General features: G+C 37.4%; 1 protein-coding gene across 2 annotated transcripts in view; it reads right to left on the bottom strand.

Annotated features, from left to right (window-relative positions):
* The window catches only part of CFAP299 (cilia and flagella associated protein 299), a 744166-nt gene that overhangs the window by 110272 nt on the left and 611468 nt on the right, over window positions 1–22426 (bottom strand). For both annotated transcript variants that reach the window (XM_066386151.1, XM_066386150.1), the window contains one exon: window positions 13829–13971. In XM_066386151.1, the coding sequence (XP_066242248.1) occupies window positions 13829–13971 (143 nt within the window). The remainder of the gene's footprint in view (window positions 1–13828; window positions 13972–22426) is intronic.

Here is a 22426-nt window from a genome sequence, read left to right as displayed (position 1 = left end):
ATGTCTGTTTTTATGCCAGTACTGTGCTGTTTTGGTTACTATAGCCTTTTCATGTAGTTTGATATTAGGTAGCATGATTCCTCCAACTTTGTTCTTCTCTCTCAAGATTGCTGTGGCAAAGAGGATATGCAGCAGGCCAATAGACATATGAGATGTTCAAGGACACTAAACGCCAGAGAAATTCAAATTTAAACCATAAAGAGATACCACTTCACACCTTTTAGAATGGCTATCACCAATAAGTCCACAAACAACAAGTGTTGGCTAAAGTTCAGAGAGAAAGGAACCCTCGCGCACTGCTGGTGGGAATGCAGACTGGTGCATGCGCTGTGGAAAGCAGTGTGGAGTTTCCTCAAGAAATTAAAAATGGAACTGTCTTATAACCCAGTGATTCCACTTCTGGGATACATCCAAAGTAACATGAAACTTTAATTCGAAAGCATATATGCACCCCTACATTCATTGCAGCATTATTTACAATAGCCAAGATTTGAAGCAGCTTAAGTGCCCATCAGTAGATGAATGGATAAAAAAGCTGTGGTACATTTGCACAGTGGAATACTACCTGGCTATAAAAAATAAGGGAATCTTACCCTTTTGCAACAGCATGGATGGACCTGGAAAGCATTATACTAAGTGAAGTAAGCCAGTCAGAGAAAGATAGGTACCATACGATTTCACTCATATGTGGAATCTAATGAACAAAATGAACTAAGAAGCAAAATAGAGACAGACTCATAGGGACAGATATCAGACTGAGGGTTGCCAGAGGGGTGGAGAGTTGAGGGACAGGGTGGAAGTAGTGAAGTGAATGAAGAAGTACAAACTGGGCCCTAAACGGAGAGCTCAGTCAGTTAAGAGCGTCATCTTGAAATGACAAGATTGCAGGTCCGATCCCCAGTTAGGGCACACAGGAGAAGCAACCAAAGAATGTCTGACCAAGTAGAACAACAAATGAGTGCATCTCTTATCCCTACCCCATCTCTCTCTTCCTCTCTCTGTCTCTAAAAAATAAAAAATAAAAAAGCCCTGGCTGGACGGCTCAGTTGCTGGCTTGACTTCTTGGTCAGGTCACAGACAAGAACATCTTGATATTTCTGTCTCTCTCAAAAAATATAAATAAACAAAATAAAAAGTAAAATTTGTTAGTTACAAAATAGCCACAGTGATATAAGAGTAGGGCATAGGGAATATACTCAATAATATTGCAATAACTATGCATGGTGCCAATTGGATCCTGGAAATATCAGGGCGAACACTTTGTAAAGTATACGATTGTCTAACCTCTCTGCTGTACACCTGAAGTTAATACAAAATAATTTTGAAAGTAAACTGTAATTGAAAAATAACATTTAAATAAATAAATAAATAAATCTTTTAAAAATGTTATTGTCATGACCAATTAAAATATGTTGTTAGAAAGTGGGGGCAGGGCTGTTTAGCTATAAAACACATTTTGAGAATATATAAGAAAATCTAAATATAAACTGGATGTTAGAGAAGAATTGGAAATAATAGATTTTCTTTTATATAATAATAGTGATGTTATATTGGAGAACATTCTTATTCCTATGAAATTCATAATAAAACATTTAGGAGTGAAATCTGCAAGCTACTTAAAAATGGCACATATACACACAAACACAAATATACTTTAGAGCAGTGGTCCCCAACCTTTTTTGGGCCATGGACTGGTTTAATGTCATAAAATATTTTCACGGACCTGCCTTTAGGGTGGGACAGATAAATGTATCACGTGACTGAGGCAAGCGTCAAGAGTGAGTCTTAGACAGATATAACAGAGGGAATCTGGTCTTTTTATTTTTTTGCATTTTTCCGAAGCTAGAAACGGGGAGGCAGTCAGACAGACTCCCGCATGAGCCCGACAGGGATCCACCCGGCACACCCACCAGGGGGTGATGCTCTGCCCATCTGGGGCGTCGCTCTACCGCAATCAGAGCCATTCTAGCACCTGAGGCAGAGACCACAGAGCCATCATCAGTGCCTGGGCCAACTTTGTTCCAATGGAGCCCTGGCTGCAGGAGGGGAAGAGAGAGACAGAGAGGAAGGAGAGGGGGAAGGGTGGAGAAGCAAATGGGCGCTTCTCCTGTGTGCCCTGGCTGGGAATCGAACCCGGGACTCCTGCACGCCAGGTCGATGCTCTACCACTGAGTCAACCGGCCAGGGCAGGAATCTGGTCATTTTTAAAAATAAAACATCATTCAGACTTAAATATAAATAATGTAAATAATGTAAGTTATTTATTCTTTCTCTGCGGACCAGTACCAAATGGCCCACGGACCGGTAGCGGTCTGCAGCCTGGGGGTTGGGGACCACTGCTTTAGAGAGCTGAAGCAAATTTGGAAAAGCATTAACAATTGTTTAGTCTGGGTTTTAAGTATATTGGTGTTTATAGTACTATTCTTTGAGCTTCTAAAAATTTTTAAATTTTATAAGCAAAAGTTGGGAAAGCTGCATTATTTACCATTGGACAGAGTACACTTAAAATAGTAAATGTTATGTTATGTGTAATTTACCAAAACTTTTTAAATGTTGGAAAAAATTCTGTGTAAGGAGTAATCCAGTCTTACCCACAGTAATTGTTGTCAATAAACTAGAAGTTGTCTCAGATCTCTAATTATTCACTTAAGGTTTACCCAGAGACACAATCTTCAGGAAAACATATTCTACACAATTAAAGAGACTAACTACCACATGATTGTTCAGCAGTTCTTACTTTATTTTTTAAAGTGACAAATCAAATAGGGCTTGGATAAAATTCTACTAGAGAATAATGCAGAAAGATATTTCAGTAAAAATTCAATAGGTATTATTATTTCTATCATACTAGGGTTTTATAGAGAGGCAGGAGAAGGCCCACCTGAATATACCTTTTGGGACCTCTCTTCTTCATCCTTGAGCAGTCCATGAAAGACATTACTTAATATTTAGCTTGGGATAAAAAGAAACTAAATAAGATAAGTTTTGGTAGTTCAATTTATTAGTAAAAGAATGATCAGTAAATATTACAAAAACTATGTGAACCACAGTTCAGAGGATATGAATAGATTCTAAAAGTATCCTGGAACATAACTGAGGTTCAGTAAGTCAGGGCCAATTTTTTTGTGTGTGAAACTTTAAGGCTGAAGCCACAATTAAAGGCCACTCTTAGTTCCATCCAGAGCTCTTCCACACACAAAGCTGTGGGACACTGTAATTCTTACTCAGAGAGACTGAAAATAAAAGCCTGGTTAAGTACAAAGGGCTGCCCTCTGCCAAGCGCAGTGAAAGGAGGAAGTGGCAAGGGTGGGGCCAGGATGGCTGAAATTCCCCAGTCTTAACTATGGATACCGGGATTGTTTCAAGTTTTAAAAAACAACCCCAAATTAGGCCTTGTAAAGAAATATATGACCTGACAATGACTAGAACATGGGTATAAGACCAAAGGGAAAGATAATATTTTTTTATGACAATGTCCTAAAGTAGATCATGTATTGATAAAAAAAAAAAAATCATAGCATTTGGGGTTCCACAGATCTTTATGTGATCTTGTATTTCTAGTTGTGAATGCAAATGTGTCTCTGTAACTTTGGTTAAGCCAATTAGCAACTTGCTTATACAGTTTGTTAAAATGTGAAAAAGATCCCTAAACCTAGGTTGTTGTAAAGAGCAGGTGAAATGATATATATATAAATTATGAAGCACAGTGTCTTAAATACAAGAAGTGCTCAGTTAATTATCATGAGCATTTAACCATCTCAGACTCTGACCCAGCCCAGTTTTGCTAACCACAGGTATGGGCAACCTGACAGAGCCCAAGGGCTGAAATTGAACCCACCCAAAGTGGTTGGGCAAAGGAGATAATTTGCCACAATAATGGCAAATGTGACTTCTAAAATCTGAGATAGTAATTTGGAGCAGAAGCCATAAACTCAAAGGCCTAGAAGAATTTGGTAGGTACTATAAATGAGTGGCTCAGGCATGATAGTGCAGCAGCCAAGACGTGTGAGAGGTCAAGTCCATGTTAAACTTGTGAGAATGTGTTTCATTTCAGGAAGCAGCTGCAATTTAATTCTAGACCATGGGTGGGGGGGACATAGAGTGAAGGGCCAGTATGGGAAGATCTTACTGGTTTTTGAGAGCATCTACAAATCCAAGATACTATATAATATTTCATGTTTCTAAAACATTCAAAAAATTTTAAATACATTGTACCAGCCAAATAGAGCATGTCTGCAGTCAGACACTACTAATTGATAATCTTGGATCTATGGCTTCTAACATCACGCCTACCAAAGATCAGTATTGGTCCTAAAGAAGATTAGGATGGGATTGAATCTCTGAGCTGAGGACAAGTAGGCTAGAAGAGAGAGAGAGAAAAAGAGAGAGAATGTGAGCTACCTATGTTATTTTGAATTTTCTAATAGCCACATTAAAAAGAGTGAAAATAATTTTAATTATATATTTCATTTAACCCAACATATCTAACATATTGTTTTAACAAGTAATTAATGTGAATTTATTAATGTAGTTTTTTTGATATCTTCAAGATCAGTGTGTATTCACACTTATAGCATATCTTAATTCAAAGTTCATTGCATTTAAAGTGCTCAAAAGCCATATGTGGCTTGGGGCTATTATACTAGACAGCACAGGTTTAAAGTGAGATTCTCAAACTCTAATATGGATATTTATTTCTCTTGTTAGCATTATTTTTATTTATTTATTTATTTTTCTTTTTATTGAATTTATTGGGGTGACACTGGTTACCAAAATTATACTGGTTTCAGGTGAACAATTCTGCAACACATCATCTGTACACTGTATTGTTCACCACCCCAAGTCAAGTCTCCATCCATCACCATTTATCCCCTTTATACCCTCTACCACTTTCCCTTTCTTCTCCCCCCAGCAATTGCTTCATATTGGACATCTGGGAATCCTGTTAAAAATTTCAGTTCTGCTCCAGTAGTTGGGAGAGAGTCTGGGAGGCTTCACTTCTCACAGGCTCTCAGTGGCGTCAGTGCTACTGATCCATGGACCTCACTTTGAATATCAAGGAGCCAGATGGTTGTGGCAAGTCTCCCTCAGTCAGCATCCTTTTACTTGAAGCATTCCCTTCTCTTTCAAATTCAGCAAATATCTGTTGAAGAGACTAATCTGCTAGTCTAATGGTTAGTCAGTCATGATATCTAGATGTTAAGTGGCATCAATAACTTTAAAATAAGCAATATTTTACATATCACTTGCAGAAACCTTGACTCATTTACTACTTTTTTTTCAAACTTGGGAACCTGCCAGTGTTACCAGATGCTTTCATGAGAATGCACCGAAGCATAGGATACAGGATAAGCACAACTTTATAATTCTAACTTCATAGGGTTGGCATGTTAAACATTTTAATAATACAAACAATAAGATTGTGAGGGAAATTTGATAATAATACTTCTCTAAGCTTCAGGATTCAGGGGGATTCCTTGGTCAAGGGTATGAATATTTCATGGGCTTTCCAAAAAGAAACACAGAGGGAACATTTTTATTTCCTCCTGACTATCCTATTTAGAATTTAATAGAGCTTTACAAGGCAGATCTTAGATCTTTGTTCAACAATATACAAATATGGAAATTTAATCAGCTAGATGTGGGGTAGAAAATAACTCAAGGATTCTATATAATGCAATTGTCCTCAGGATACAAAAGTGTTTAAGCTCAGAAGAGTGATCTGGAGGTGAGCCGTGAATTATAATTCCTAAGAACTTGTTTATACTCATCACTGTTCTGCTTGTGAGCTTGTAGCAAGTGGTTTTACTTTACTTTCTCTTCTCTCAGAAGGTAATAATAATGCTTGTCAAACCTATTTCACGAAGTTATTAGAGAGAAGTGTAAAGGAACTTGGTAAACTGTAACACGCTATTTTAAGTTAGCCACAAGTATGCTCAGAGGAAGATACTGACCCTTAAACACATGGTCTGAAAGGAGTCTGAACTGACAAGATGATCAAGTACTCAGGGCCCTCTCTGCTGCTGCATTTCATAGTAGTTGTAGCTGTCTGTTAAAATTTATATTTTCTAAGTAAAAAGGCAAGACAGATTTCTAACCACAAAAGAAAACAGCATGTCAAAAGGTAAGTAAACAGAAAAGACCTTATGAAATCTTTAATTTTAAAGTCTTTGTAGTAGTTCTTTTTGGGTTTTTGTTTTTGGGTTGTTTTTTTTTTTTTTTTTTGTATTTTTCTGAAGTTGGAAATGGGGAGGCAGTCAGACAGACTCCCACATACACCCAACCGAGATCCACCCGGCATGCCCACCAGAGGGCGATGCTCTGCCCATCTGGGGCATTGCTCTGTTGCAACCAGAGCCATTCTAGTGCCTGAGGCAGAGGCCATAGAGCCATCCTCAGCGCCTGGGCCAACTTTGCTCCAATGGAGCTTTGGCTGCGGGAGGGGAAGAGAGAGACAGAGAGGAAGGAGAGGGGGGTGGAGAAGCAGATGGGTACTTCTCCTGTGTGCCCTGGCCGGGAATTGAATCCGGGACTCCTGCACGCCAGGCCGATGCTCTACCACTGAGCCAACCAGGGTCTGTAGTAGTTCTTAATTAAACTAAGTATGGAACAATGTATAGCAAATATATTTTTCCCATAGTAACAAATATTTAAGTCATTTATTGGCATGAAATCTCTTTTTTTTTTTAATTTTTTTAAAAACTATTTATTGATTTTTTTTATTTTTTTGTATTTTTCTGAAGCTGGAAACGGGGAGAGACAGTCAGACAGAATCCCGCATGCACCCGACCGGGATCCACCCGGCATGCCCACCAGGGGGCGATGCTCTGCCCACCAGGGGGCGATGCTCTGCCCCTCTGGGACGTCGCTCTGTTGCGACCAGAGCCACTCTAGCACCTGGGGCAGAGGCCAAGGAACCATCCCCAGCGCCCGGGCCATCTTTGCTCCAATGGAGCCTCAGCTGCGGGAGGGGAAGAGAGAGACAGAGAGGAAGGAGAGGGGGAGGGGTGGAGAAGCAGATGGGCGCTTCTCCTGTGTGCCTTGGCCGGGAATCGAACCCGGGACTTCTGCACGCCAGGCCGACACTCTACTACTGAGCCAACCGGCCAGGGCTATGGCATGAAATCTCTTCAATGAAAAATCTGAAGTTTAATTCCAATAGATGGCTTAAGTTAAACTCACACAGTAAAAATTACCCAGTGGGATCACTGCAATAGAACTAATTTTGCTTAAAAAATTAAATATTAGAAACTGAGGAGAGAAAAAAAACCCAAATGTTAAAACTCTAATTGAGAAAATCATAAAATATTATTAAAAGACATTAGAGAAGGCATAAACAAATTTAATAAATAAATAAATAAAAGACAATGTTATGAAGATATCAATTAATTGTACTTTGGTTACAACAGGGGTCCCCAAACTACGGCCCGCGGGCCGCATGCGGCCCCCTGAGGCCATTTATCTGGCCCCCACCGCACTTCCGGAAGGGGCACCTCTTTCATTGGTGGTCAGTGAGAGGAGCATAGTTCCCATTGAAATACTGGTCAGCCCTGGCTGGTTGGCTCAGCGGTAGAGTGTCGGCCTGGCGTGCGGGGGACCCGGGTTCGATTCCCGGCCAGGGCACATAGGAGAAGCACCCATTTGCTTCTCCACCCTCCCCCTCCTTCCTCTCTGTCTCTCTCTTCTCCTCCCACAGCCAAGGCTCCATTGGAGCAAAAATGGCCTGGGCGCTGGGGATGGCTCCTTGGCCTCTGCCCCAGGTGCTAGAGTGGCTCTGGTCGCTGCAGAGCGACGCCCCGGAGGGGCAGAGCATCGCCCCCTGGTGGGTAGAGCATCGCCCCTGGTGGGCGTGCTGGGTGGATCCCGGTCAGGCGCATGCGGGAGTCTGTCTGACTGTCTCTCCCTGTTTCCAGCTTCAGAAAAATACAAAAAAAAAAAAAAAAGAAAAAATAATAATTAAAAAAAAAAAAAGAAATACTGGTCAATACCGTTTGTTGATTTAAATTTACTTGTTCTTTATTTTAAATATTGTATTTGTTCTCATTTTGTTTTTTTACTTTAAAATAAGATACGTGTAGTGTGCATAGGGATTTGTTCATAGTTTTTTTATAGTCTGGCCCTCCAATGGTCTGAGGGACAGTGAACTGGCCCCCTGTGTAAAAAGTTTGGGGACCCCTGGGTTACAACTTGAAAGCAATTCCAATCAAAATTATAAGCCTTATGTACATGAACTTTATAAGTTGACTCTAAAATTTATATAAAAGAGTAAAAGGCAACCATAGCATTGATATTCCTGAAGAATAAAAACAAGGTGAATAAATTGTTTTTCTTTATATTAAGAATTGTTATGAAAAGATAACAGTAAGCAAGATGCTATTATTTCAGCATTAATAAAACAAAAGAGTGAAGCCAGAGACAAACCAACACATATAGAATTTAACTTATACAAATGGTGTTGCAGATGTGCAAGAAGAGATAGTGGACCTCCCAGTAAGCATTGCTATGACAAATTATTAATGATATGGAAAAACAAGAAGGAAAAACGGGCCCTTAGTGAACCACCACCACAACGTTAAATTCAGGAAGTTCAAAGATAGAAAATAAAAATCAAGTGACCTCCAGAAAGGTAGGGATTTTTTTTAAACATTCTTTTTTTTTTTTTTTAAGATCATGGTTTTTATTATTTATTTATTTATTTATTTATTTATTTATTTATTTATTTATTTATTTTTAACAGAGACAGAGAGAGGGATAGACAGGGACAGACTGACAGGAATGGAGAGATGAGAAGCATCAATCATTAGTTTTTCATTGTGCTTTGCGACACCTTAGTTGTTCATGGATTGCTTTCTCACATGTGCCTTAACCGTGGGGCTACAGCAGACCGAGTAACCCCTTGCTTGAGCTAGCGACCTTGGGTCCAAGCTGGTGAGCTTTTGCTCAAACCAGATGAGTCTGTGCTCAAGCTGGCGACCTTGGGGTCTCGAACCTGGGTCCTTCCGCATCCCAGTCCAACGGTCTATCCACTGTGCCACCACCTGGTCAGGCACGGTAGAGATTTTTTAAACAAAAGAGAAAAAATGCAAACCTCAGAGGAAAAAATTAATAAAATGCATTAATCTGATTATCAAAACTTCTGACTCCTGATCCCTAAAGGTCTATTTAAAGGAAGCAAAAGGGAAATAACACATTGGAATGATATTTTTCGGGACTTGGGCCCTGGTCAGTTGGCTAAGCAGTGGAGCGTCAGCTGGTGTGTGGATGTTCCAGTTTCAATTCCAGGTCAGGGCACACAGAAGTGATCTGTTTCTCTACCACTCCCCTATCCCTTCTCTCTATCTCTATTTCTCTCTTCCCCTCCTGCAGCCAGGGCTGGGTTAGAGCAAGTTGGCCCCTGGTGCTGAGGATGGCTCCATGGACTCTGCCTCAGGGGCTAAAATAGCTTGGTAGCCAAGCAACAGAGGAATGGCCCCAGATGGGCAGAGCATCTCTCCATAGATGGCTTGCTCAGTGAAACCCTAGTGGGGTGCATGCAGGAGTCTGTCTCTCTGCCCCCTGCTTCTCACTTAAGGAAAATAAATAAAAGACATATGAGAGGCAAAGTATTAATCAAGATTCAAAATATAAAAATAAAAAGAATTTCTATAATCTCTAAGAGAAGGCAGAAAAAATAAACCAATAACAAAATTAAGAAAAGCTTAATAGACACTTCACAGAAAAAGAATTTTGAAAAACCAAAAAAAGATGCCCAATGTAATTAGTAATCATGGAAATCAAAATTGAAACCATAATGAGAGATCATTTATAACTCACCACAGTGGGAAAAATAGTCTGTTAATATGTGTTGGTGAGGATACAGGTTAAATATTGCCCTCATATAGTACTTCTGGTGGGCACAACTGGTATATTCACTTTGAAAACAACTTTGCATTATCTGTATAGATTTGAGTTTTTGGCTCTTTTCAGAAAATAAGAAAAAAATAATCAAATATTTATTTTGTCTTTCTACATAGGTTGAATTCTATTTAAGGATGACCAACTAAAGGATAAGTAAAAGTTATCCATTATGGAAGAACTCTAGCTAAAAATATGCAGAATGAATTAGAAAATCACTAATATGCAACCTTAGTAAAAAATATTTATGTAGCCTCTATCATTGTATGCTATTGCAGAATCACTGGTGTAGGTTGATAAAGTAAATTTATAATGGAATGATCAGATTGACACCATCTGAACCCACTGATCAAGGTCACAAATCTTCATATATTAAAATTTTTTTTACCTAAGAAAAAAAAAAGAACACTGAAATAAAAAAGAACACTAAATCTAGTTGAAAGGAAATAGGAGGATGGAGGTGGGGTATAAGAAACAACAGCACAGGAGTGATCAGTAATATTTAAAATATTAGACATTTCTTAGGATAAATGATTTGCTTTCTTTAAAAAAGAATTAATAGCATAAAAGATAAAAAGAAAGGGGACTGTTAAAAGAGTTAAAAGAGCTAGTAAACTATTAAAAGTAAGTGTTGAAAAAGATAGAATAGACCCTGGCCGGTTGGCTCAGTGGTAGAGCGTCGGCCTGGCATGCAGAAGTCCCGGGTTCAATTCCCGGCCAGGGCACACAGGAGAGGCACCCATCTGCTTCTCCACCCCTCCCCCTCTCCTTCCTCTCTGTCTCTCTCTTCCCCTCCCACAGCGAGGCTCCATTGGAGCAAAGATGGCCCAGGTGCTGGGGATAGCTCCTTGGCCTCTGCCCCAGGCGCTAGAGTGGCTCTGGTCGCGACAGAGCGAAGCCCCGGAGGGGCAGAGCATCGCCCCCTGGTGGGCGTGCCGGGTGGATCCCGGTCGGGCGCATGCGGGGAGTCTGTCTGTCTATCCCCGTTTCCAGCTTCAGAAAAATACAAAAAAAAAAAAAAGATAGAATAAGAAAACAATATTGTTTGGTGTTTGATTTGATCAAAACACCTGTGGAAAGATAACTTTAAGAAATCAATAAAATATGAATAAAAACTAGATAGTCACTGATATTAAATTATTTTGTTAGGTATAATAATATCCTGTTTTATAAAAATATTATTAGATTAAGATCCATACATTAGTGTTAACAAGTAAACAACATAGCTTATATATACTTTAATATAACAACTGTTCAGTAAATAGAATCAAGTATTTTTTTAGTAAATTATTAATTGTAGGGGTGGTTCTGAAGAAGAAGAGGTTTAAGTTAACACCTGGGTTTTGCCCTGAGTTGCAGGGGTTGTGTCATTTACTAAGATATGGGATAAAAAAGATGCAGCAGGATTCAATGATCAAAATAAGTATAATTTTGAAAATAAGTTGTAGATATTAATAGGATACTGAGAAGTTATTTGATGTGAGCAGTGGAATAAGTGAGTCTGAAATAAATGAGAGATCTTTCCTCAGGTTGTAGTTTTGAAGACTACTCCATTCCAGAGAAGTGATCCCATCACTTAAGAGAATGTGTATAGTAAGAAAAGAAGTCTGAAGATGAACACTGGTGAATAACATGCATGAGATAAACAATAGGAGAGTTCAATGACAGATTCTGAGACTAAAAGGTTAGATTACTTGAATAGTTTTGAAAATAAAGGATTGATCAGCATGATGATTAATCTACACTAATCAAATAATTTAGAGAAGCTAAGTAAGATGACAACTGAAAATAATGCATAGGATTTTGTTTTTGTATTTTTCTAAAGCAAGAAGCAGGGAGGCAGAGACACAGACTCCCGCATTTGCCCACCAGGATCCACCCAGCAAATCCATGAGGGGGCAATGCTTTGCCCATCAGGGGTGTTGCTCTGTTGCAACTGGAGCCATTATAGTACCTGAGGCAGAGGCCGTGGAGCCATCCTCAGTGCCTGGGCCAACTCTGCTCCAATAGAGCTTTGGCTGCAGGAGGAGAAGAAAGAGACAGAGAGAAAGGAGAGAGGGAAGGGTGGAGAACCTGATGGGTGCTTCTCCTGTGTGCCCTGGCCGGGAATTGAACACGGGACTTCCAGACACAGGGCTGACGTTCTCCCACTGAGACAACCAGCCAGGGTGCATAGGATTTTGAAATTGGCTTTCACTGGGGCAATTAGCAGAATTGGCTTCATTTGAATAATGGTGGCAGAGAACCAGTCACCATGGGTTAGTGACTACAGGATAAGTGAGAATTGGGGACACTTGTTTTAAAGAGTTTATTTGGAAACTGAAAAAGAATTAGGGCAATGGTTGGAGTACAAAGAGGATTTTCTTTTTTACTATAGAAATTGCTTCAGTATGTTTAGAGGCAAGATAAAACAGTCAGTTAACAGGGGCAGTTTTAGAATTTATTTAAAAAAATAGGGAACAATAGATAAGGTATAGTTTCAGTGGAAAGATGGATGAAATACATTAAAAAAAAGTTGAATAAATAGGCTCTAAACAGCACAAAGAGTTCTTTCTTCCTCTGAATCTAGAAAAATGTGAGAGTAAATACATATATAAAATAATATTTCACTCAGTAAAAATGAACTTCTTTTTTTAAAGACTCAGGGGCAGATAGACACATTCTGAATGTAGATGGCAGGCTTGAGGCCAATGGCTGTGAGAACCAAATGTGACTGGCAATTACCAGGACACTCTGAGGGGGGAGTGGTTTACAAGTCAGTTTTGTTTGACAGGGAGACAGACAGATCAGGTGATAGTTTCTGTTTAGACCCAACATTCTCTGTGAAATGTGAAGCAAATCATAGATGGAGAGGAGTTAGGATCAGCAGTTGAGCGAGTGGTGAAGCTTTAAAATATTTTGGGGGAGGATGGTGAAATTAAGAGTTGAGAAAAAGCCCATAAATGGGTGCCTGAGGGCAATCTGGCTGAGTTTGGAGTCCATAAATTATTAGAAACAGCCATCCACACCTTGGTAAAATTTCCTTCAGCAGTATTCAGAGATGTCAACAGGTGCAGGCAAGAGATGTCAGGATCAATCTACTTTGAGAGGTTAGCAGGACAGATAGAATCAAACCACAAAAAGACATGGGCAGTGAGATTATTACAAGATGCCATGCCTCTAGGTTAGACAAGATAAGGGGTGAATCCATGAAAGTGGTGATGGGTTAGGAAGTCTTTAGATAATAACAATAAGTATGAATAGAAGATGGCTGGTATGTCAGAGGAAGAGAATGTTATAAGCATCAACTAATGAGCTGGATACAGCAGTGAAGAGTTAAAGTAGAAGGCTGCTACTACTTAGGCATTCTATGGTAAGTTGAGAGATAGTTGAGAGAGCTATTCAGAAGGAGACAGGAGGATAGGATCTGTGACTAGATTGACAGTGTAGAGCAGTGTAGATCACAGGTACATAAGGAAAGATAGGAGTCAAAAGTAAAAAGAATAATGGGTGGAAGAATCCCAGAATAAACCAATAATAAGAGTAAATGAGAATGAACCAGTCTGAGACCTGCATTTTTGTTGTTGGCCAAAGAACAGTGGGAAAAGAATGTGTTAGATGGACTGCTCTTGTGCTTCTAGAATAAACCGAGTCCCAAGTGCTACAGAAATCTTATGAGGTTGGCTCTACTTATGATTTGAGAGGAATGTCACTGAGAATTTACTTATCTCATTTCTGAAGAGTTCTCTTTCTCAGGCTGTTAATGGAAAAACTGCATCTATGCTTATTCCCTATTTTAAAATTTATTTATTTTATGTTTAAACCTCTTACCATGTTTTTACTATATACACAATAGCATCCTAAGCACAATGGAGAACATGAAATAAAATTCTTTAATCCTTGCCTCTGAGGAGCTTGTTTTCTTCTCAAAATGTGAGAAATGTGTACAATTTACCTCAGATCTGTGGATCTTGGAAGAAGTCTTTTTTTCCCATTAAAGTAGACTTCGAAATCTTCCGTCTTTAGCCTGTGGGCATAGTCAATGTATCCTGACACCTCCTGCCCATGAGAATTTTTGTCACGAATGAAGATCACGGACTGATAGCATAGAAAAATAGATAATAGAGAGAGTAAATAAATAAAAGTCATTTGAGTAAATTATACATAATAAGAGTTATAGTTATTGAGTGAGCCATATCTTAACCTAAGTGCTTTTTAATTCACCCTTACAATGATCCTATGAGATAAGTACTATTATTTTTTCCTGATAAAGAAATTTATGGCAAGTAACTAAGCATGAAACATTATGCATTTATAGTAATTTTCTGTAACAATATAAATGTTACTTCATAGAGGTCTTCCTAAGTACAGACATTATTTTAAATGTTTGTGATACAAAACTTATTTACTTTTCTCCTAATCCTATTTATTGTCTTCCCTTTGTCATCATTTTTAGATTTAAAAAATTTCTGAAAAAAAAAATGTGAGGATAATGCTGCAATGAACATAGGGGTGCATATATTCTTTCAAATTAGTGTTTTGAGATTCTTAGGATATATCCCCACTTCTGGGAATATCACTAGGTGATATTCACTAGGTCAAATAGCAGTTCTATTTTAAATTTTTTTGAGATAACTGTATACTGTTTTCCACAGTGGCTGCACCAAGCTGTATTCCCACCCTTTACTCCCTCATCAACATTTGTCTGTTGACTTATTGATGATAGTCATTCTGACAGGTTTGAGGTGATATCTCATTGTTTCATGCATATGTAGCATCTAATGAACACAATGAACTAACAAGCAAAATAGAGACAGACTCATACACAGAAAGCATGCTGACAGCTGTTGGGAAGGGTCAGGGGGAGGAGTTGGGGGAGAGAGATAGAGGGATAGAACAAAGAATGACCCAAAACAAACAAACGAACTCGTAGACATGTACAGCAGTGTGACGACTGCCTAATGTGGGGAGGTGAAGGAGGGTATAGGGGAGATCAATAGTGATAGATAAAGTTATGACTTGTGGAGGGGGGACGGTAAACACATAATAGGATGTATGAAGATGTGAGATGTGTTGTAGAATCGGGCACCAGAAACCTGTACGACTATGCTAACCAGTGTCTCCTCAATAAATTCAATTTAAAAAACTGAAGAACAGAGAGATTGAGTATCTCACAGCTAGTATCATTTACTAGCTGTGGAAGTCTCACAGCTAGTAAATGGAAAAACTCAGATTAAAACCCAGGCTCATATGTATGTCCAAATTCTCACATTCTTCTTTCTTCTGAACTCCTATGTATTTTTTAAATAGAGAAAATTTGGATCTCTTCTCATCATTGTTAAGAATAAAAAAAGTCTTTTTATAAATTACGTGACTTTAAAAAATTTATTCCATTGGTCAAAATTTTACAGCAAGGACATATTTCTTATTCATATTAATTCCCTCATGGATATCACTGAGCACTACATGTTAGGTACTGTTGTAGGTGCCATGAATACAGTGATAAGCAAGACAGTAAAAATCCTGACCTCTCAGATTTTATGTTCTGGTGATGAAAGATAAACAATAGGCATCAAAAGAAAAAATACTTCTAATAAGTAAGTGCCATAAAGCAAATAAGAATATGAGTTGTTGGTGGTGAAGGCTACTACTTTGGTAGAGTAATCAGAAAAGACCTTGAGGAGGTCACAATTAAGCCAAGACTTGAAGGATGAGAGGAAGAAAGTCAGGTGAAGATGTAGTATAGGATCCTCTCAGGCAACAGGAATAGCTGGTACAAAAGACCTAAAGTGAACATAAGATAATGCAAATGGATGAATCATAGTCTTTTCTGAGCAAGCTAATAGATACTGACTTCAAGTTCTAGGGGGAAAAAAAGAATTGCAAAAGCTCTTTTATTTCCATACCTAGATCAAAGTGAAGAATTTCCTGGCAAGTTCTCATTTGTAAAAACTTGTAAACAAATCTTCTTTTTCCGCTCCAGCAATCACTGGATGTTACTTGTGGTGTCTTTGTGTACTCAATTATAGGAATGACTAACATGAATCACCTTAGATAGCAAAGTTCCAAGGGGTGAAGTTAGAAACCTTAACAAATTCTGTTTTACAATTAGTTTTTATTTTGCTGATAAACATCAACTATCTGACTTCTCCAGTAGTTTGGCATTGGGTACAGAGAAACTGTGCTGAGAAAGATTCTGAGGCAAATTTTGGCCCAAAGGGAGGAAGTACTGTGATGAATTAGTGATATTTTCAAAGAGATGGCTGGAGGAACTATACTGCTCACAAAAATTAGGGGGTATTTCAAAATGAATATGAAGCTATAAAAAAAGAAGCATTTGATTTTTTTTAATAAACAAGAACATCAGAAAAGCAAATGACAATCAAAGAAAGTTGTTTAACTATGCAAATGAGATGCAAAGCCAACTTTTATTTCATTGGTGAAAACACACTATACAAAAGGCTGAAAGTATTGGAGTATCTGCATGTTCGCTGATCCCCTAAATTTTGTGAGCAGTGTAGCATTCATTGTCTTTGCCATACTCAATTTTATAGAGTCAGTCCTCAGTCCTCCTCATTTCCCCCACATCACTCTAAGTTTAATTCATATAGCTTTGTGCATGCTTTTAGTCATTTGATTTTTAGCTTTTACAGCACAAATTCTAAATGGATAGAAACTCAAAAAGACTTCTTGAGATTCTTATGCTACTAAACCAATAGTTAGCATGGCTGTTCCTGCTTAAATAAAGCCATGAACTATAACTATCAAAAATTCATATGCACTCCTAAAGGTGCTTAAAATCCTTACTCCATCTCCTGATGTTAGGCAAGTCATGCGAGGACAGAGAGAAGAGAGAAAAGTGAAAAATAAGTCCTCATCTTTTAAAATGGAACTTCATTCACTAAAATAAAAAAATAAATAAGAACCTCCTCTGTTTTTGTCTCCGTCTTTTTTTAAATTAAAGATTAGCCTTATTTTCCTGAAAAATTGGCATACCAGATATTGTGACTGACCTTCCTGCTGAAAAAAAAATATCTGGATGTAACATAAAAAGCACCTTATAACATGCGTTTATGCTCTGGCAAGAGAATGAAGAATACTCAGAGTTCAAAACTAAGTGAAAGCAGGGCCCTAAGACCATCTTTGCCCTGCAATTGTTTTCCCAATCCCAGAGAATTTACACAAGGATTTCATGATCTGTGTGTGTGTGTGGGGGGGGTGGGGGGTGGGAGGGTGGTGACAGGACACAAAGTCCAGCCTTCAGGTAGAGAGACTATTAAGACTTATTGCCTCAACATAAAGCATCTCATTATCAAAAAACAATGAATAAATATTTCTGCTGTGTCTAAAGAAAAGGAAAATCATTCCAGAATTATACCTCCAGTGGAAATATCTTTCTAGTGAGAAAAATACAAAATAATTTAACCAAAAACAGAAGGGACTTGGCTAACACCAACCTCCTGCTCAAAGAAATTTTTCAGTATGTACTTCAGGCAAACAAAAACTCTAGCTGGAAAGTCGGAGATAAAAAATAGAATAATAAAGAAAGTAAAATATTTTATTTTATAAAATAATAGCAATGTCTTCTGTAATAAAAAGAATGGTATGTCCCATTTCCCCCCTCCAATAAGTGTGTGTTTAAAAGGAGTGATAAGAATTAAAGTGTTGGAATGTCTTTGGATATTTTTTAAGAATAAGGAAAGCTATCAATATATTAAGTAATCTTAGAATTTAATAAATATGCAAGAATCACCATCTATCAATAGAAAACTATTCTATACCCTTTAAATTATTAGAAAAAATATAAAATAAAAAAGTTATCAGTCAGTGAAACAGAAGGTAAAAAGAAGAAGGAAAAATGTAAAAGTAGCAGAATAAATAAAATAAAAATAAGAAATTATAGTGTTATGGGCTGAATTATATCCCTTCAGAAACCACATCTTAAAACCCTGACCCCCACTACCTCAAACATAGGACCTTTAAAGAGGTAATTAAGTTAAAATGAGCCAATTAGGATAAGCCCTAATTCAATTTGACTTCATGAGAAGAGAATATTTGAACACATAGAGAGACATTAAAGGTTAGTGTGCATAGGGGAAAGATGATGTGAGGATACAATGAGAGGAAGCCATCTGAAAGCCAAGAAGAAAGACCTCAAATAAATCCAAATATGCTGACACTTTGACCTGTCTTGGAGTTCTAAGTTTGAGTCCTGTGAGAAAATAAATTTCTGTCATTTAAGCGACCCATTCTGCAGTATTTTATTATGACAGCTCTGGCAAACTAATACTAATAAATTAAAATAATTAAGTAATTACAATAAATGTAAATGTCCAAATGTTTAGGTTAAAAGGCAAAGGTTTTTACAATGAACACAGAAATAGGATAAGAAATATAAGGTTGCAAGTTAAATGATCAAAGTGTATACATAAGAAATTTCTATCTAAAAAAGATCTGTATCAGTATATTAATATTAGACAAAATGAACTTTAAGGCAAAAAGCATTACTAGAGATGAAAAGTCACCAGATAATGATAAAAGATTCAATTCACAAAAAGGTCTGATAATTCCAAACTTGGATGAACCAAAAATTGCAACTTGGATGAACCAAATATTGCCTCAAAATTCTTAAATGAAAAAATTATAGAACTTTTAAGATAGAGAATTCATCATCATTATGGTAAATTTATCATTCTCATTAAACTCTATATCAAGTATGTATAATAAATACATAAATAGTATAGGATCAATATATATTATAAAGAATTAAAAACAAAAGTTGAATGCTCTATTTTTACATTATCTGAGTACTTAAGCATCTTTACTTTTTTAATGGTCTTGCAGCTAAAATGACTGATGATCTAAAATCATATATAGTTGGCCTTAATTTTACTATTTTATATTATAGATAGACCTCCTATGTGAGTTAAAGGCTCACATAGGCTGGAAATCTGAATATCTATGGAAATCTGAATAAATTTATTTTAAATTTCATTTTCCAGCCATATAAGAGTTAAATTTCTGCTCAGTGATTTTTGTGAATCCTGTGGTTTTCTGAAGCCAGAGAACCTCACGTGAGGCCAAACTGGTTTTAAGTATGAGTCCCTCTAGGTTCACCGTATGCCCTTGGGTGGGATGCTAAGTCTTAATGTTTCTCTGTATTCATAAGGCTTATTCTCTGGTAAGTATGTACCTGTAAAATCCAGCAACTTTGTACCAAACCAAACCAACCCCTCTAAATCAAAAAGCATAACAAACCAAAGGCCAAAATTCTGCTTGAACATGAGCAAATTAGTTAAGCCTTGTTGCAGCCTCTTCTTTCTTCTTGTTTCTCCTTCACGTGACAGAGCTACAGAATAAACTCTTCCTTTTGTCTTGCATGGAACTGCTCATTCAGGTGCTGTCAGAGTCTTACTTTCTGGCCTCTATGCCCAATTTGTAAGCTACATGGAAATATTGTTTCTTTCTCAGTGAATTCTAGTGGTCATTATAGCTATGATTTAAATTCTTTTGAATAGAAATAAAATATCCAATTAAAATTTCTATAATTTTAAAACTAGAAAAAATAATCACAAAATGTTATTGTCACACAAATATGTACAGAGCAAATGAGAATGACTTCATCCATGTTTTTCCGAGCATGGCTCCATATGTGTAAAAGTATATTTTAAAAAATGCTTTCTACAATGAATAATCGTCCTAATGAAATTATCTTAAAATTTGATTAGAACTATTGATGTGTAGTAATTGGTAATAAGTTGTCAGGAAATTAAAACTCAATGTTTAACTTTAGAAATGCATTATTATAAAAGTACAGTGTAGAAATATAAAGAAAAAATAATGAGACAGAAGAGGTAAAAAATAGTTGAAAAGTACTGAAGGACTGGTCCAAATCTTCCTGTCTCATGTTTATATTTTATTATATGAATTGTCCAAGAACTAGAATAATGTTAACTAACATTTTAATTAATTAATTACTTTTTAAAGTTTTATTTAGAAAATTCAATTTAATAGGGTGACATTGATCAATAAAAGTACATAGGTTTCAGGTGAACATTTCTATAGTATTTGAACTGTTGATTATACTGTATACCCATCACCCAAAGTCAAATCATTTTCTGTCACCGTATATTTGCCATTCTTTACAACCTTCCCCCAACCCCTTACCCATGTTTCCCTCCCCTTGGTAACCACTGCACTCTTATCTATGTCCATGAGTCTCAGTTTTATATCCCACCTATGTGTGAAATTATACAGTTCTTAGCTTTTTCTGATTTACTTATTTCGCTCAGTATAATGTTCTCAAGGTCTATCCATGTTGTTGTAAATGGCAATATGTCATCATCTTTATTATATGCGGCTTAAGTGTCTGTTTGTCGCTGATAGTTTATTGGTTGCTTGTGTAACTGTACTAGCCAATGGGGTGAAGTTGCCATGGCTGAATGCAAATTGAGTGGGTCAGGGGGAAGGTGAACATTTGTTTGCATTGGCAATCATCTGCTTTTTTTTATTATTAAATTTAATGCAGTGACATTGATAAATCAGGGTACATATGTTGAAAGAAAATATCTCTAGATTATTTTGACATTTGATTGTGCTGTATACCCCTCCCCCAAAGTTAAATTGTCTTCTGTCACCTTCTATCTGGTTTTCTTTGTGCCCCTCCCCTCCCCTAACCCCTCTCTCCTTCTTCACCCCATCCCCCCTCCCCCAACCCCCCGCCCCTGTTGCCATCACATTCTTGTTCATGTCTCTGAGTCTCATTTTTATGTCCCTTCTATGTAAGGATTCATCTTAGTTTTTTTTCTGATTTACTTATTTCACTCCGTATAATGTTGTCAAGGTCCATCCATGTTATTGTAAATGATCCGATGTCATCATTTCTTATGGCTGAGTAGTATTCCATAGTATATATGTACCAAAGTTTTTTAATCCACTCGTCCTCTGACGGACACTTGGGCTGTTTCCAGATCTTCGCTATTGTGAACAATGCTGCCACAAACATGCGGGTGCATTTCTCCTTTTCGAGCCGTTCTATGGTGTCCTTGGGGTATATTCCTAAAAGTGGGATAGCTGGGTCAAAAGGCAGTTCGATTTTCAGTTTTTTGAGGAATCTCCATACTGTTTTCCGCAGTGGCTGCACCAGTCTGCATTCCCACCAGCAGTGCAGGAGGGTTCCTTTTTCTCCACATCCTCGCCAGCACTTATTCTGTGTTGTTTTGTTGATAAGCGCCATTCTGACTGGTGTGAGGTGATATCTCATTGTGGTTTTAATTTGCATTTCTCTAATGATTAGTGATGTTGAGCATTTTTTCATATGCCTATTGGCCATCTGTATGTCCTCTTTGGAGAAGTGTCTATTCATCTCTTTTGCCCATTTTTGGATGGGGTTGTTTGTCTTCCTGTGTTGAGTTTTACAAGTTCTTTATAAATTTTGGTTATTAACCCCTTATCAGACGTATTGTCAAATATGTTCTCCCATTGTGTAGTTTGTCTTTTTATTCTGTTCTTGTTGTCTTTAGCTGTGCAAAAGCTTTTTAGTTTGATATAGTCCCATTTGTTTATCCTGTCTTTTATTTCACTTCCCCGTGGAGATAAATCAGCAAATATATTGCTCCGAGAGATGTCGGAGAGCTTACTGCCTATGTTTTCTTCTAAGATGCTTATGGTTTCACGGCCTACATTCAAGTCTTTTATCCATTTTGAGTTTATTTTTGTGAGTGGTGTAAGCTGGTGATCTAGTTTCATTTTTTTGCAGATAGCTGTCCAATTTTCCCAACACCATTTGTTAAAGAGGCTGTCTTTACTCCATTGTATTTCCTTACCTCCTTTGTCAAATATCAGTTGTCCATAGAACTGTGGGTTGATTTCTGGGTTCTCTGTTCTGTTCCATTGATCTATATGCCTGTTCTTATGCCAGTACCAGGCTGTTTTGAGTACAATGGCCTTGTAGTATAACTTGATATCAGACCGTGTGATACCTCCCACTTTATTCTTCTTTTTTAAGCTTGCTGAGGCTATTCGTGTCCTCTTTTGGTTCCATATAAATTTTTGGAATGTGTGTTCTATATCTTTTAAGTATGTCATTGGTATTTTAATTGGTATTGCATTGAATTTATAGATTGCTTTGGGTAATATAGACATTTAAATGATGTTTATTCTTCCTAACCATGAACATGGTATATGCTTCTACTTGTTTGTATCTTCCTTGATTTCTTTTATCAATGTTTTGTAATTTTCCGAGTACAAATCTTTAGTCTCCTTGGTTAAGTTTACTCCTAGGTACTTTATTTTTTTGGTTGTAATTGTGAAGGGGATTGTTTCCTTAATTTCTCTTTCTGACTATTCATTGTTGGTGTACAAAAATGCTTCTGATTTCTGAGTATTGATTTTATATCCTGCCACTTTGCTGAATTTATTTATCAGGTCCAGTAGTATTTTGACTGAGACTTTAGGGTTTTCTATATACAATATCATATCATCTGCAAATAATGATAGTTTTACTTCTTCTTTTCCAACTTGAATGCCTTTTATTTCTTCTTCTTGTCTGATT

The sequence above is a fragment of the Saccopteryx leptura genome, chromosome 5, assembly GCF_036850995.1.
Source record: "Saccopteryx leptura isolate mSacLep1 chromosome 5, mSacLep1_pri_phased_curated, whole genome shotgun sequence".
NCBI classification, from domain to species: domain Eukaryota; kingdom Metazoa; phylum Chordata; class Mammalia; order Chiroptera; family Emballonuridae; genus Saccopteryx; species Saccopteryx leptura.
Note: the sequence above shows the minus strand (reverse complement) of the source record. Positions and strands in the feature narration are given on the sequence as shown.